Source organism: Pundamilia nyererei, unplaced genomic scaffold (assembly GCF_000239375.1).
Source record: "Pundamilia nyererei isolate P.nyererei 1_Seehausen unplaced genomic scaffold, PunNye1.0 scaffold00128, whole genome shotgun sequence".
NCBI classification, from domain to species: domain Eukaryota; kingdom Metazoa; phylum Chordata; class Actinopteri; order Cichliformes; family Cichlidae; genus Pundamilia; species Pundamilia nyererei.
Window position 1 is genome coordinate 479,815 of NW_005187529.1, and position 16,535 is coordinate 496,349.

A 16,535-nucleotide genomic window follows, 5' to 3' on the forward strand; every position below is an offset into this window, starting at 1 on the left:
TTTTTTTTTACTCTGTCACCACCCCATCACCATCTATCGGCCCTGCACAAGTCATTTGTACTTACTCTACATTCTACACAAGGCTCTTCTCTCCAAATTGGCACATGAGTTGAAAGGGTGCCCTGATGCTGAACCCAGCTCAGTGTTTGGTTTTTCCACAAACACTGTTTTAGCCAAGCCTAGGCTGGGTAGGTAGGTATAGACTCCAGAAGCAACAAAAAGCACTGCTAGACACCAAATAGAAAAACTGATCAACTCCAGGGATTTGCATTCATCTAACAGCAAATCTCTTTCTGTGCTGCTACACAGCTGCATGCGTATCCCTTATCCATTTTCCAAAACAAATTCTGTAAGCGTGTGATTACATGTGTAACGCACGTATTCACGTCACCGTACCAAGGCCAGACTCGTATCAGAATGAGTTGACTGAGATAAGTAGGCAGTGAAGCACCTCAAAGCATCTCCCTGGCCAGATGTCTCTATTAGCAGAAGTATTAGTTTATATAAGTCAGCCTGGACTCTGAGGCCTGGCTCTGACAAATGCATAAACCTCTGAAGAGATGCTTCAGGGCCGAGCGGGGCTTGTCACGACGTGTGCCACAGACAAATGTGTGAGGTGTCTCACTGAAAGCAGTCATCACTTATTTCAAGTTCACACAGACATTGACAAGAGGGAAGTACGTTAACGGAAAACTGACATGTGACAAATCGTCGGTATGTTAGGCGTTCAGAGGCATGACAGTGGTTTTGAATGAATCTATACATGCACATATGTTTTTTCGTTGTGTTCATGAATCACTTTGGAAAACACTACCTGATAGGCTTTAGGTTAAGGTTAGAGGTAGACAGCTGCAGCACGTGTTACCACCGCGAGTGCCATTCTATTGGATTCAATTGAGAATCTGGAGTAAGTGGAAGGCTACCTTTCAGGTTACTACGAGATGCATTGGGACGTGACAAATTGTATTTTACGCGTTGGGAATGAGAGTGCTCTGGAAATTAAGACATACAAAACCGGCACAGCTCCATAGTATTTTTATCTAGCAAATGAATGCCTGTATTTAAGCGAAATCTGAATAAAATGACATATTCACTTTACCCATTTCTGCAAAGCTGTGTGGACGTTAACTTGCATTGAAAAAAGGCTGTATGTGCTTTAACTGCTCATTTAGCTACACTCTCCAAGCAATGGCACTGCGTATGTGAAATCCACTGTGCAAAATACCACACATTTAATTGTGAATACATTTAAGTTGAGCTTTTTAATAATGTGATTAAGGTATTTACTGTGGTGGTTAAAGGCAGATGCATTTTTTGCAGGGATGTTTAACCTTGGCCAGCAGACTTTGCTCATTTCTGACTGTTTTATGAGTTATGTTTTATACTATTAAGTTGGAGTTTTTTTTTGTTTGTTTGTTTTTTTAACTCACATTCCTAGTTGATGACACATTACAAAAAAATACCACCAAAATTGATGGTATGGTGGTGCAGTGGTTAGCACTGTGGCATCACATTAAGACAGTCCTGGGTTTGGCAGCCTGTTCTCCCTGCATGTTGTCCCTGTGTGGGTTCTCTCCAAATACTGTGGCTCACTTCCACAGTTGGTAAAATGAAGTGTGCATGGTTGTTTATCTCTTTGTGTTAGCCCTGTGACAGACTGGTGACCTGTTTAGGGTGTGCCCAGCCTTTCGGCCAATGATAAGCCAGGCTATGACACACACGTTTGCTCTTATACAAAAAGACTAAAGCTGCAATCTGTGCCTGCTCCACACAGCCATGAGCAAAGGTCAAACACTGCAACATCTTGTTTTCATTGCGGCGCCTCTTGTTACAGTGCATAGTTTCAGCCTGGTTCCATTTCATTTCACTCCACCACCCTGCTCTTTCCCAACCTTCGTGTAACGAGAACACTGGGAAACTGTTAAAAACTGCACCGGGGTGTGTGGGTGGCAGCATTATTATTCACTTCCCCTTGTTCTGTAAATTAAAGCTTTGGTATTGACACTAAAAACTTTTGAACTCTCTGCATTGTGAAACAGTCAATCTGCTTTCAATCCTTTGCACAAGGTTTCATTTCTTCTGAAGATGACGGACAGGAGGTGGGAGTTTCAACAAAAGCAAAAACAACTTTGCAATTGGGACCTTACAGAAACCTTATACTTTAAATTTAACAACCTTTTTGTGTGCCAGCTTTCATACTGTCAGCAGCATCTAACTGAACCTACAGTGCCTTACTAGAAATGAAAGTGGATAATGACCCCACGGAGAGGAGGGGGATCTGTCAAGCTATTATGATTTTAAATTCTGTGGTATGTTTGAAAAAAAAAATAAAAATGGAGTCAAAGGGAGCATCAGCTGCATATTGAAAATTATTAGAATAGATGATTTACAACTGTAACGTTTCCTAAAACATAATATAGACACCGCTGTGCATAATCACTCATTTCTTTGACTATTATAATAAAAGAAATGTTATCCTTCAGCTATAAAACTTAATTGAAAGAAGTGTAAATGATTTTTTTTGATAACTGTAATTTCTCTTTTTAAAGTCCTCTCAGTAGACTTGTGTTCAGTTTTGTTTTTTCACTTTAATTGAGAAAAGCAAGAGACTATATTTGACAGCAGGCCAAGAGAATATTTTATGAAGTCTCCCAGGGAGCTTTTTTTGATGATTAAATATATTTTTAAGCCTCACCTCTCCTTCCCGTGTCCACGATCGTCCATTCTGGGGATATTTGACCTGGGTCTGTCTCTTCTTCTGGCCTCCATCAGCAAACTTGCACAGCAAAGGCTCTGAGGGAGCTATAGAGTGAGACAAGGACAAACACATTTATAGATTAATCACCTTATAAGTAGGAGAAAGTCAAACTATATGTTTTAGGTTAAATTTAAAAGATTACACTTAAAGTGTTTTATGCTACAGCTTAAATAAACTAAAAGTTAGTTGGTCCTGAAAGCAGCACTTCAGCTCTTAGATTTATCTCAGCCACCCGTAATCCAAACATTTACACAACACTAGTTATCACCCCATCTCTTTTTAGCCCCTCCAACCATGCTTTCAAAACAGCAATGCTGACGTAGGAACAAAGCCACAGGCTAATCAATAGTGCATGGTGTGCGAGGTTCAAACAGCAAACCAAACAGGCATACTTAATACGCTAAATAACTCCACGTAGTTTGACCCATGGGTAATAGACTGCAATTGTAAGTCCTCCAAAGAAAATACTGTCCCTCGCTGGACGAGAGAAAGAAGAAATGTTTGGTTACAAATAAGATTAACTTGCAGTGACCTTCCATGTCTAAGTTCACCAAGCTTAAACTGAATATACCCTCAGGGTTTGTGAACAGAAGGAAGTTGTCAGATTGTGAGAGGATTATCCAAAGAAAAACTAAAAGTCTGTGTTTACTATGATTTACTTTAAAGGCATATCTTTAAAAATGGTTAGAAAGCAAGCAGGAGTGGACAGTTACTTCATTTTCTGGGAAATGCTTCAGAAGCCACATGTCTTAACATTAAAACATATTACCATAACATGAACCAGGACACTCAAATAAGATATCTGATGCCTTGTCTATTTAGAGGATAAACAGACGCTAATCTGTTTTATGGCAACTGTGATGCTAGGGCATATTTCTTAGACTTTCCAGCTGCAGTTTAACCAACTGCAGCCAAAAACATGTACCCTTCACAACCAGCATTTTGCTTCACATATTTGACTGATTAAGTAAAGAAATTTGCATGGCTATTTACATTGTAGATTCTCATAGAAGGCATCAAAACTATGAATGAACACATATGGAGTTGCGTAGCAAAAAACAAAAACAAAATTGATTTTAGATTCTTCAAAATATCAATCCTTTGCTTTGATCACTGCATTGCACACTCTTGGACTGTTGTTTCTCTTTACTTGGCTGATTGGTTCTTGCTATAATATGAATTCTAACATTCAAATAGGACTGACAGCTGTGTAACAAGCTGACTTCTGCACAACACAACTGATGGTGCCAACCCCATTAAGAAGGCAAGAAATTCCACAAGTGAACCCTGATAAGGCACATCTGAAGTGAAAACCATTTCAGATGACGACGTCAAAAAAAGTCATTGAGAGAAGTCCGACAGTTTCTTTGAGGAATCTACAACATAAAACAAATTTAGAGTTATTTATTAAAAATTTTCTTTGCTACATAATTCCATAAATCTTGCTTCATGTATTTAATGTCTTTAGTAAGTATCTACAATGTAGAAAGTAGAAAAAAGAAAGAAAGAACACATTAAATGAGAAGGTGTGTCCAAACTTTTGACTGGTAGTGTATATATTTAAAATATTCCATGATTTAAAAGCCATTAAGCTTGTATTTACCCTAAAGGAGACAAAGATCAAACAAGAAAGACCCGCCAACAAATACAACTGAAGTAAAGTCCTGGCAAAGGGGCAAACCCATTACTTGGAGTTCACAGACTCCAAGTATTTTTTTTAACCTTTGTTTAACTAGGAAGTAAAATTGACATTAACGCCATCTTTTTGTGAGACTGTCCAGGACTGACATAGGCAGATGTAACCTGGCATGTTATTTCGTTTTATTCTCTCCCCAGTGGTGACTGAAATGAGCTCACCCACAGAAAATGTATACAAGCAGAGAGGGTTGAACCCAGAGCTCTGGCTCTGAGGCAACAGTGCCCAAGCATTCACTCGTGGCAATAGATTCTTAAAGTCTTAAAAATTTGCATATTATTAATGATTATGTTAATTCATCCAACTAAATCTAGGTAACTGAATGTAATTTTTCCGAACTCTTGAAACATAGCTTTAAATATGTTCTTCGGTTAAATCCATACATACATCAATTTTCTGCTGTTTATACAGGTGCTGCAGAGGCAGAAATTTAAGCAGAGATGCACAGGCTTTCCTCTTCCCAGAAACCTCCCCAAACTCTCCTTGGGGGAAACTGGAGCATTCCCAAGCCAAAGAGATACAATCTCTCCCGCATATCCTGGCTCAACCCCAGGGCTTCCTCCCAGCTGGACCAGGAGTGGGCACTCCAACCTTTCTGATCGAGTACCACAGCATCACACTTATGCTTATTCTCATGCTAAGCGCTTCTTATTTGGCGTGAGGTGCTACAGTGCAGTGAGGTATTTGCTTCATAAAGACAACAGAACCATAATAAAAAAAAAACAGAAATGAGATCCTAAGGCCACCTAACCCAACACAGTCTCCACTTATCGCTGTCCTTAGACACTCTGTTAAAAAAAAATTAATCCAGAAGCACCTTTGACGTGGGCAAAAATCTAAAGGCTAAGGCCATCCATCCGGCCGGAGTCTTGAGGTACTCCCAAGACCTGGCTCCAGAACGGGGCTCCCAGTACCCAGAGGTTTTCTTCTTTGTAGGGGTCATCACCTAGGCCCAATGTGCCTTAACCTCCTAGGACCTGGCGTCCACATATGTGGACATCACATTTTAAGTTATTTAAACCAAAATATTTAATTTTGCTCTACTAGGGCCTGATATCCACTTACGAAGACATTATACTGCTGCTGTTCTATCAAAATTTTAAACGAATATCCTCATATGTGGCTCTCATTTTTCTTAGGAACAAAAATCAGGTAAAAAAAAAATCAAAAAAAAAAATCTGGTAATTCTTTGTTTTTACATTCATCGGGTCCCAATCAGCCCAAATATCAAAGAGAAATTAAAAATGAATCCCATGGAAGAGTTCGGGTCTTAGGAGGTTAAAGAGACTCTACCGAGGGCATATTGCCCTTGAAAGCACTAGGAACTATTCTTCGAGGTTGCATCTCAACTTTATATATATGTGGTGTTGGCATACAGAGCAATTTTGTCACTGTCCAAACATTTCCACATGCAACTGTCAATCTGTCACAGCCACCAAGGCAAATGTAATTTCTTTCTAGGATGCAAAAACTCTGAAGTGCTGTACTGCTTCAGCAGAGGCAAACTGTTGGCAAAAGTCTTCTATTCAGCTGGTAAAGACTACTCTAAACCCTGAAACTGAATAAGTCACATACTTTTATGCACGCTTAACCCCTAACAAGCCGCATACTTTTATGCAATGCCTCTGTTTTTTTTAAATTTTATTTTATTTTAATATATCCACAAAGTGAGGTTTTAACTCACTGATCCATCTTTGAAGAGGCTATAAGCTGGCACTCTGACATTACTGTCAAATAGGATAAAATGGCAAAGAAAGTCAAATCATCATCAATGTGTGTAGTATCGATTTTTTTTTAAAGAAAAGCAAAACAACAACAAAAAACCAACTGCAAATTGCAATATCTTGAAGCTGGTACTGACTAACACATTATGAATGCCAGAATAAACTATGCAATTATCTTGCCTACTTCAAGAAAAATATTTCTTCATCTAAGTAAAGTGAAAAATGAGAAGAGGTATTCTCAGTGGAGAAAACCATTTAGAGCTTAAAGACTGAGATGAGAGCTCTTTAGAATGCCTGGGGCCATGACGGGCACTCTAAGGGTAATGATATAAAGACACATTTCCATTTGATTATAACACATTTAGAAGAACTTTTTCATTCAACTATGTTAACTTGATTTTGTCCAACAGGTCACATGGCATAGCCTTCTGTTGTCATCCTTTGCTTTTCATCTTTCTGAATCAATCTGCTTCTCGTTGTCTTTTACCCGCTCTACTTCATGCATTAAATGACCTTTACTTTTACTAAAATCACAGATAGTCACATGGATGCAACAATGGATGGACTGAAGATATTTGGGGAAAAAAGAAAAGTGGAAGACATCAGTTCACCTACCACATTAAGTTTAAAGTTATTATAATCAATTATGATCAAAAATAGTTAAAAAAATATCACATTTATATTTTTGATTAGACATAATAACTAACAAAAATACAATCATAAATTATAAGTTATTTCTTATTAGACATGTGTCCTGTGATTTCTATTTTTTAATGTGAAAAGCTATCTACCATTAACAGTGGCACTCAATTTAAAAATAAAGGCTTCATTTGTTATTTTATTTGTTATTTTTTTCCGCTCACAGCTGTGACAGACAGAAGGCCATGCTATTGATGGCAGATAATTTGTCAAGTTTATATTTGCGATACTTTGTCTGTGTTCTATAAAGACAAAAACATCAGTTGATTGAAAATAATTATACATTAATTATGTGTGTTTTGAAACTTTCTTTTTATTTTCCAGCTTTAGCACAGTTTGTTTTCTGGCACAACAGATGAAAACAAGTTTCTTTTATTGTTAGAATTAGTAATTAAAAAAACAAGTACCTAAACATGAGAATGGAGAATTGTAAAGCATAGATGTCGTCACCCATAGATGTGACAGCTGGCTGCTAAAGGATAAAAAACAATCTTTTAATCTCAGAGTTTTTCTGGATTGGTTTTTCTTCATTAATGTTCTTGATATTCCTAACAGCAACATCCAGTAAGCAAAACAGCAACATGACAACAAGATGTGAGGTAACTACAGGAGTTGCATTGACCTTATTTAATTGTGTTTATTTTAAGGCCGTGAAAGCAGCACACATTTTATCCACACAGACTTAAAAATGTAAAACACTTTTTGCTGTCAGCTGTTTATATACCTGATCTTATGAAATGACTCAAACATTAAACACCGGCCAGCTGCTGTGGGCCACCGTTTGCAAATGCATATGCATCAGTAAAGTTAGACCGATTTGGCTGCATCAGTGCTATGGAGCTGCTGCAGGGGTTGAATATATTAATCTGGGGAAACAAATTGGAGAGTTTCAGAAGCAGTTGTTTCTGTTTTTAATAGATTTTTGTTCACTTTTGCCATCTCATTGGATACCTGGAGTTTAACCCTATTAAACCTCAGGTATCAATGATTTCATAATTCTGCCAAACAAACAAACAAAAATAATAAAGAACAAAACTACTATAAAACACAAGTGAGATTTACTGGAACTGTGGAAACTAAGCAAATCCAATTATGTCAAAAGCCTGGATTTATACTTTTATATTTTGCATTGATTGAAACTGTATGTGCAGTATATACAGGGTGTTTCTGGTAAGAGTCGAGTTTTGCCAGGAGGTAGGTAACACTGTGCCTGGTTAATGTAGCGCAATCCATTGCCATTTCCTGATTACCGGACAGAGAGAGAGAGAGAAACACCAGAAGCAGCACCCAAACTTGGACAAACTGCTTCACACATGAGTATCTATAGATTGACATCTGCTGAACAACTAACAACGTAACAATAAAAAGATCCAAGTTATTTTTTTCCAACATGTTTTTTTAATTAGAAAAAAAATATCCCCATTGCTTCCAGTGGAGAGTCGATTTATGCCAAGCTGCTTGGCTTGTAATTTGCTCGAGGAACTTTTTATGATTTTATGGCTGTGTCAGTGTGTGCCTGCTTGAGTGAAGGAGCACAGAGCCAATGGCGTTCATATCATCTTGTAGACAACTGTTGACAATTTTTACATCTCATTTACTTAAGCAAATGCTCGATCCTCTTTGTAACAGTGTCTACAAAATAAGGTGACATGAAACAGAAATGCAAACTTTTACTTTCCGACTTGTTATTTTAACAGGGAACAGAACATATGAATGTCCATCAGCATGTAATGATGCTGGAAGTTGGGAAAACTGCTAAACTCACTATGCACATAACAAAAACATTACGTGACAATAAGTACAGATGTAAACTGCTCAAAATATTAAGTTAAAAGTGGTCAGCATTAAACCACAACTTGGGATATAATTATTTTCTGATTCTAAAATTCGTATAATTAGAACCTGCAAAACAAAGCAATCACAAAGCTGCGACATGGGTAACTTGCAACTGGTGGGTTGCACAAGAGGTATATAAGGCAAAAAGCATTTTGCTTCCCAATAAAAACAAATAAATAATAAATAAAATAAACCCAAAGTTCACCAAAACTATTAGGTCCACACCAACTCTGATCAGAACAATAAAGGGTGAGTTGTTAACATGTGTGACGTAGGTCACTGCTTATTAGGAGAAAAACAGCAAGCATGTCTTTAGAAATGTTATAGTTTGGGGTTGCTTTGCTGCCCGCGGAACCGCATAAATTGCTGTCACTGACATGCATATCAAAGAGTTCTTGAAGATAATGCTAGACTATCTGTCTGACAATTGCAATCAAACCAAAAGTGGCCCTTTCAATAGCATAACGATCCTACGAACAGCTCAAACAGATAAAATGTAAGGTTGTGAAAAGGCATTCTCCAAGCATGGACTTATATAGAAATGTTACATGGAGGTTCAAAATAAGCAGTACGTACAAGAAAAATCTCAAATATTTCACAACTGAAGGAATTTCAGAAAGCTTCTGCCTGAGCAAATGGCTACAACAAAATATTATTAATCTCATAAAGGGGGCAATAATGGCTTATGAGGGCCAGGGGATACTTACTGTTCCACAAGAGAATATTCATTTAGTGTAAGTTATTAAAAAAGGCTGTCCATGGATGTACTGATGTTTTTTTTTTTTTACGGTAAGCACAAATTTGTAAAACTGGTCTTGCAAACCAGAATTTCAATGGAGCACCAAGTTTAAAAGATTGATTTACCTCCAAATAGATAGCCAGTGACAATGTCTTACCTCCAAAATATTACATGGGTCTCTTATCATTTCTAATCTGTAAGTGATTGTGGTAAGACACACACAGCAAATATAGCAAAATTAATGACTTACTGCCCCTACCAGTACTTGTGTGTAGCACTAGAATATACAATATAAAAAAGCAAAAGAAATGTAAATCACTGCATTATCAACACACTATATAAAAAAAAAATTCAAGAAAAATATGAAATTGTAATATTGTAATGTACTAGTTTCAGGAGACGCCTGAATGAGCAGAATTATGATATCATGCATTTCTCCTGGGGAGGAAAAAATATGCACAATACACTTTGCAAATCACTTTATATTCATTCATGAGCACAACGTGACAAGTCATAAATAGTGAAGATGATAATGACAACAATGAATGTTATTTATTCCAGGGAGGTGAATCTAGCCGCCACTCAGTCAGGGGTCAACAAGTGCAATACATCAAGAGACAAGACTACCTGTAGGAAAAGCAAATAAAAGTGGTGCACCGCATTAATTATTCAGCTTGCTTTCACAGCTTCGTTTCCACAATCTGTTGTATTTCACAAGGGTGCTTTAAAAGAAAGGAGGACACTTTTAATTGCTAGTTTGACCCCTAATGTTCGCACTCCTCGCTCTATAAGACACAATGTGATGAATTTATGAGGAATTTGGGTACAGCTGTGTCAGATCCTTTTGGGCATATCAAATTACCCAACGCTGTCATAAACAAATGCTTGGATATTTGGTTTAGATTGTTATCTTATTTATTTTTAACAGGACATGGGGGGTGATGCAATAAAATGCAATTCTAATCCATTGACAAGAAAAAAATGTAATTGCTGAATTCAGGAGTAACTTGAAGCCCCTTAACCAAAACAACATTCTTTTTTCTTAAGGCTTTTTTCCTTGTAAGCATAGAGCAGGCAGATAGGAGAAATATAGTTTTGTATGAGAAATCTCAGCTCAATTTCTTAGGTTTCAGGGGGAGGCATGAATGACTCTAATTAGAATCTGTGTAGGAGCTTGCCCCAGCAATTTAAGAAAGCACTGAGAAAAATCCCTTGTAGCTAGTTAGTAGAGCTATCATTTAAATAACTACATTGTCAAATCCCTCCCTTATACTGTTACTACTACTAACAATAGTAATCAATTCATTTTCTTAGGTTTATAAATTCAGGATTGCAGTGTAGCTGAAGCTGAGCTGTGAGCCGAGAGAAGGCACCGGACAGGTCACCAGACTTTGGAAGTATTACACTTCTGAGAGACAATGGGACACACACACACAACTGTTTTACAAATTACACCTTTGTTTAAATTTTTTTTAATTCAAGTATTTCAAATTACTCTCTGCAAACAGGGTTCTCATTTAAACTACATAATTATACTAGGCCTGATCCTTTTATTGCAGAGAAGACCACAGGACCTCAGTCCTTTCACTAAAAAGCTTGAATTCTTAGTGTTACTATCTGGACTTCACTTTGAGTTGGTTTTTAACTGCAACTGGCTATTTTGTATGTGCAAAAAAAAAAAAAAATCTTTTAAACTGCAAGACAAGAGTTGTGCGTTATTTTTAACAAAACTAACAAATTATTTGATTTGTCAACTTTTTTTTACATTTATCCTTTGTTTTTGCTTTATTGTCATTCTTAGGTGATTCTCACCTGCATCCTTCTGAACAATGTGCAAACTAAACTACTCAACAACCAAAACTAAAAGGACCCAGCCACCCACACACTGAGCTACTATGATTTGTGTGTTGTTGTGTCAGTGTGTGTTTGTTTTACTAGAACTCAGTGTTACTAAGCAAGTACCTGCCAAGAGCTACATGATAAGGGAAAGTAATTACAGGGGAAAGAGAAACATTACAATGGTCAGAAGATACAAGTGCCTGTCTCCCCCCACACACACACACACACACACACACACACACACACACCCACCCACCCACCCCGGGGATTTATTTGTACTCATTAGTTAAGACTTGCAGCAGCAATCACCGTGCAATTGTTTGACTACAGTTTCCTTCTGTTAAATACAACCATTGCAACATGTTATCCATCCAATGCAAAAACACGACTAAAGGAAAAAAATGGCAACAATATCAGAAACATATAGTGCATGAATAAAAATAAAAATAATTGCCTCCTAAACCTAATAACATAAGTCTTTCACATCACTGTATAGGCCAACTCTTCTGTGCAGAATTGTTGGAATTCAGCCACAGTGAAAAGTTTGAGTATGAACTGCCTGTTTAACTTCGTGCCACAGCATCTCAGTAAGATTTAAGTCCAGCCTGAATGTGCATGTCTGATTGTGTCTGTATTTAGGTGAATGCAGTGGGGTTGAGAAAAAAAAAAAGTCTTTTATTGATCTGAAATAAAGTTTGCAATCTGTGGCATTTTATGTTCAGCCAACAGGACTTGTTCATAGGTAAAAAGGTGGGTGGCTTGTACTGTGAACAGTGAATCACATACTGTTACCAGTTGCTGAAGCTGTGGGATATTGCAAACTGCGGTAGGGCACTAAAGAAACTGTTCAAACTCCAGCAGGGCAAACATACATTTATTTCAGCTCTAGCTAGAGGGACACATGGGAAGAAAAAGGAGGGAAAGAAAAGTATGAGGAAGGATGAAAGGTTATTCTCGATATACCCTGGTTAGGTGCAGAAAAATTATATTGATCTTAGCTTTGATGCTTCTAAGCCACGCATCAGTCTTTAGACAAGTAGAAAGACTTGGCTTATGAAGACAATAAGGGGTCTATCATATGAGTGGGAACAAATCCTTCAAATGGGAAAAAAGTAATTTAAAATAAAATCCAATCCATTAGCAAATATAGGAAGTCGCTCAGTTGGAAAATGGGATCCAGTCCCCAAATGTGGCTAAATGAAGAATCCACGAGAGGCTGAAATAAGTATGTATTTGTAACACTGTTACCAAATTGCAAAAAACAGCCAGGTAGGTCAAACAAGGTAGGCAAAAAAGTAAAGGAGGGTTAAATAAATGTTCAATAACACAAACAACCAAATGGAGTCAAAATGAAAGGAGAAAAAAAAAAAAAGAATAAAAAGGGATGTTAACTCCACTGTCAAACATTAACAGACATAGGGAACAAAATGTGAACGTATTCAACTTACTAATATGAAACAGCCTTTTAGTCACATAAGAATAAAATGTATTGAGGCTGAGATGTATTTAATGAGGCATTATGCAAAGATGGAAGCAAATATTTTGCAAATATCAGAACCTGATGGCATCATTGTTATCTGGTCTCAGTTTCAAAAGCAGCACCCATACTTTATACCCATACTTGTGTCTGAGTGTTAAATAGTGCCTTGAAAAAAAAGATATGTAAGATTACAAGTCTCACAGTGCAATACTTCCACACAATCTTTTTCTCAGTAAAGCATCATTCAGTTTTTCCTCTATTATCAGGAACATCAAATAAAACTCAGTTTCCATTTATGAAAGCATTGAGCCGCTTCACCAGTGAATAGGGACTTAATGCCTCATGATCTTACGAGACATTTAAAGGCTCCATGCATTTTTAAAGCTCTCTGATTATTATAAAAACTACTGAATGATAACATGCTAACTCAGATTTGGATTTGGTTCATTCTTGTCCCGTTTGTCTTATCATTACGGGAAGGCAGGACAAATAGAGCTATTAAAACTATAACAGTATACGCCATATCAAACAGTGCAAGAGGAAGACACACAGTGAAAGATGAGATAAGGAGAGAAAAAAAAAAGGGGGGGGGTGACCACTGAGTGAACAAGAAATGTCACTGGACCAGTACAAATAGTGAGCGATTAGGATGTGAATAGTGTGTTGAGAGAGGAAAGACTTCCACCGCTGAAACCAAAGGAAACAGTGTTTGAAGTCAACATTGAAATGGTCTTCAGATTTCTTTACATTTATTTTTTTTTAAATAAGCACTGATTTTAAATTTGTCAACATTTATTAAAGTTTAATCATGTCAAGCTTTAATATAAAGGGATAAGGAAGAAGAAGTAGAAACAGAATTATGTTTTCACCTCACAGTATGGGGACATAACATTATCAAATGTTAACACAGAGCAAACACCTACTGTCTGCACTTAATTTACACCTTAGATGAGAATGTCAAATTTGTGGCTGATGATTAGGGGTAAAGATGTTTACAACTTAATAAATACCTAAGGAATCTAATCTGTGAAGCAGAGATATCGTTTAAGTAATTTAAAAAAATTCACCTGCAAGCCACTTTGCAAACCACATCCACCTTTCATGCCATGGCCGTCATATCAGTGTCATATCAGATGCCTGCTGTGCTTCTGATATTCTGTGCTGTGTCTTAATGGTGGGGTTCCCTACTGCACAATAACTGGGAGAGATCCTTGAGATCAACCACAAGTTTCAAACCAAGGATCCTCTTCCTGTGAGGTGATAGTGCTAAACACTACATCCCTGTGTGTTCTCTGGTAAAATAGCAATGAACAACTTTTTGATCTGCAAACCCAGACTCTTTGAAATTCTAAATGAAATGTAAATAGAGCGAGACCAAAGTATAAACAAAAAAACATAGGAGTCAAAAATCTATAAACTTTATGGTAAAAGGGGGTAACAGAAGTCCTAGTCATGTGATCAATGTAAGCATTCATTCTGAAGCTTAAGAGTTAAATATTACTGTTGGCTGTGTGTAAGAAGCAGAGACTGTGGTATGAATCAGAGAAATACAGGCAAAAATCCACAAACATCCTCGTTCAGTGACATGCATGCATATTGTTGACTACACTGCACCAGCATAGATGCTTTAACCTTTGATAACATTTTTTAAGGCAACAAGTATAAGTAATAAGCAGACAAACAACAAAACAAAGTACAAAAGCCTGTCATAATGTCACAGCAGCATCTTTGGAAATGTTACAGACTGTCAGTGACACAGAACATAAATCTACAAAACCTGGCTCTGGAGAGACACTTTGTTCTTAAGTATTAAACGAATAAGCACAGTATGTGTGTCAAAGTCTTTTGTGGAGGAGTACACAGGCGGACGGGTTCTCCCAATTTCAGCGGTGTGGGAGTGCAGTAAAATTTAAGCATTCTGTACACATCCAAACACATGTGCGCACACACAGACAACAGATGTATAAAATGAGTAAACGGAGTAGATAACCCCGGCAACAACAAGCAATACACTCTTTCAGCGTAGAGGTCAGTGACTTGGTGGACTTAGCAACTGTATTTGAATGCAAGACTTGCACTGTAAACTAAGAGCTGACTATGAACTCAAAGTGTACAATCACCTTGTAAAAGCTGATACGTTCCACTGCAGTATTCACTTTCCTTCTTGTCTTGGTGCTTTACTGCTTCGGAATTGCACTCATTTTTATGAGTAAACAGGACTTTCTCACAATTTTACATACTTTAAAAATATTATTTTAATATTGGATAAAACTGTATGAATAATACTTTTTAAAAAGATTTGTTAAATTGACCTATGATTGTTGATCACACATGTGATATTCATCATGTTGACCCACAGCGAATCAAAAATTATAATATCACCTAAGAGATATTGGCTAGTATGTATTTGATGTGATTAGAGTGACAAGGTATACACCCACTTTCTTCTCCCTAAAGAACCTTTTTTTTTTGACTCTTACAGATATGTTGTTGACTTACAGAGCTATCCAGCAGTGGACCAAGACGTTACACATTCACCAACAGGGGACTGCTGAGCAAACAGAGGACATCTTCTCCTTTCCTTCTTCAACATGCCATAAATCACACTAAAAATCACGCTGAAACCCTCTGGTGACGTTTTAATTTTGGCCAGGAGGAGACCGGCAGGTGTGTGAATGTTAAAGAGTATGCACAGCAGTGCCTCTGCAGGCTGGAGAAGCTGGATTTTAATGACCCGCTCATACACATTGTTTATTTGTAGATATTTTGTTTGAATGGGTATCTGCCCCAGGGAGGCTATGAGACCCCAGAGCTGATATTTAACATTTTTGCTTACTAAGGGGAGACAGAATTTTTGTGCACGGTTAGATATTATCTTTTTGTAACAAAATATAAAGGATCAACTTCAGTCTATGGCTCAACTAATATTAAAATAAATGAGCAACACAGAATACAGACAAAAAATGAAGTCTTAAAATTAAAAAAAAAAAGACAAGAAAAAAAAGAAACTCAGGAGCAAAAAACCCCAGAACAGACGTACTGACAGAAAAATTCTAACATACATTCACAGCTCATCAAGGAAAGAACTTAAAAGAAGTCAATTCAATTCATCCAAAAATCGTCTAAATTGAGGCTAAAAACTTGGTGAACTTTATAGTAACACTGCATAAGAGAGAAATATAAGCATAGTTGCTGATGAAGTTAGCAATGCACTTAAGTTCAGTCCCAACCAATCAACTTAAAGCTGCTTTTAAAAAAAGTAAAACTAAGTTGTGGGCTGCACACGCACCTGAAAATATTACAGTTTAAGACGGACTACAGACTTGCGTGTTATACTGGATTAGCAATATGAGCAGCTCCTTTCACTTTGTGCATGATAATTTTTTCCATAGTTAGCATGAAAATGCTTCATGTTACTCAAATATGCATCAATACACACTGAAGTATCATTAAATATATAGCAATTTGTCACATTAACTGTGGGCAAAAGTTAATAAATGTATAAATTATTAACATAATAATCCGTTGTGGGATTCCTCTTTGCAGCTTTGATTAAATGGACCGAGGCAACAATCTATAACTGTGATTACTTTGACAGCATATAATCTGAAAAAAGTGTTCTCAGCTTTGCCATGGAAACCAACTTGCAAAGTCTTGTGATTTTCACTGTATTAATTATTCTTATACGAAGAGCTGTGATGTTATTTTTCTGTCAAAGACGGACAGAGGCTGCAGACAGAAGGGGGAATGGATACATCTTTAAT

The 16,535-nt window shown here is 37.1% G+C and overlaps 1 protein-coding gene across 3 annotated transcripts in view; it reads right to left on the reverse strand.

Annotated features, from left to right (window-relative positions):
• Positions 1 to 16,535, reverse strand: part of LOC102204136 (RNA-binding motif, single-stranded-interacting protein 3) — a 158,710-nt gene that overhangs the window by 15,362 nt on the left and 126,813 nt on the right. For all 3 annotated transcript variants that reach the window (XM_005743148.1, XM_005743147.1, XM_005743145.1), the window contains exon 7: positions 2,696 to 2,802. In XM_005743148.1, the coding sequence (XP_005743205.1) occupies positions 2,696 to 2,802 (107 nt within the window). The remainder of the gene's footprint in view (positions 1 to 2,695; positions 2,803 to 16,535) is intronic.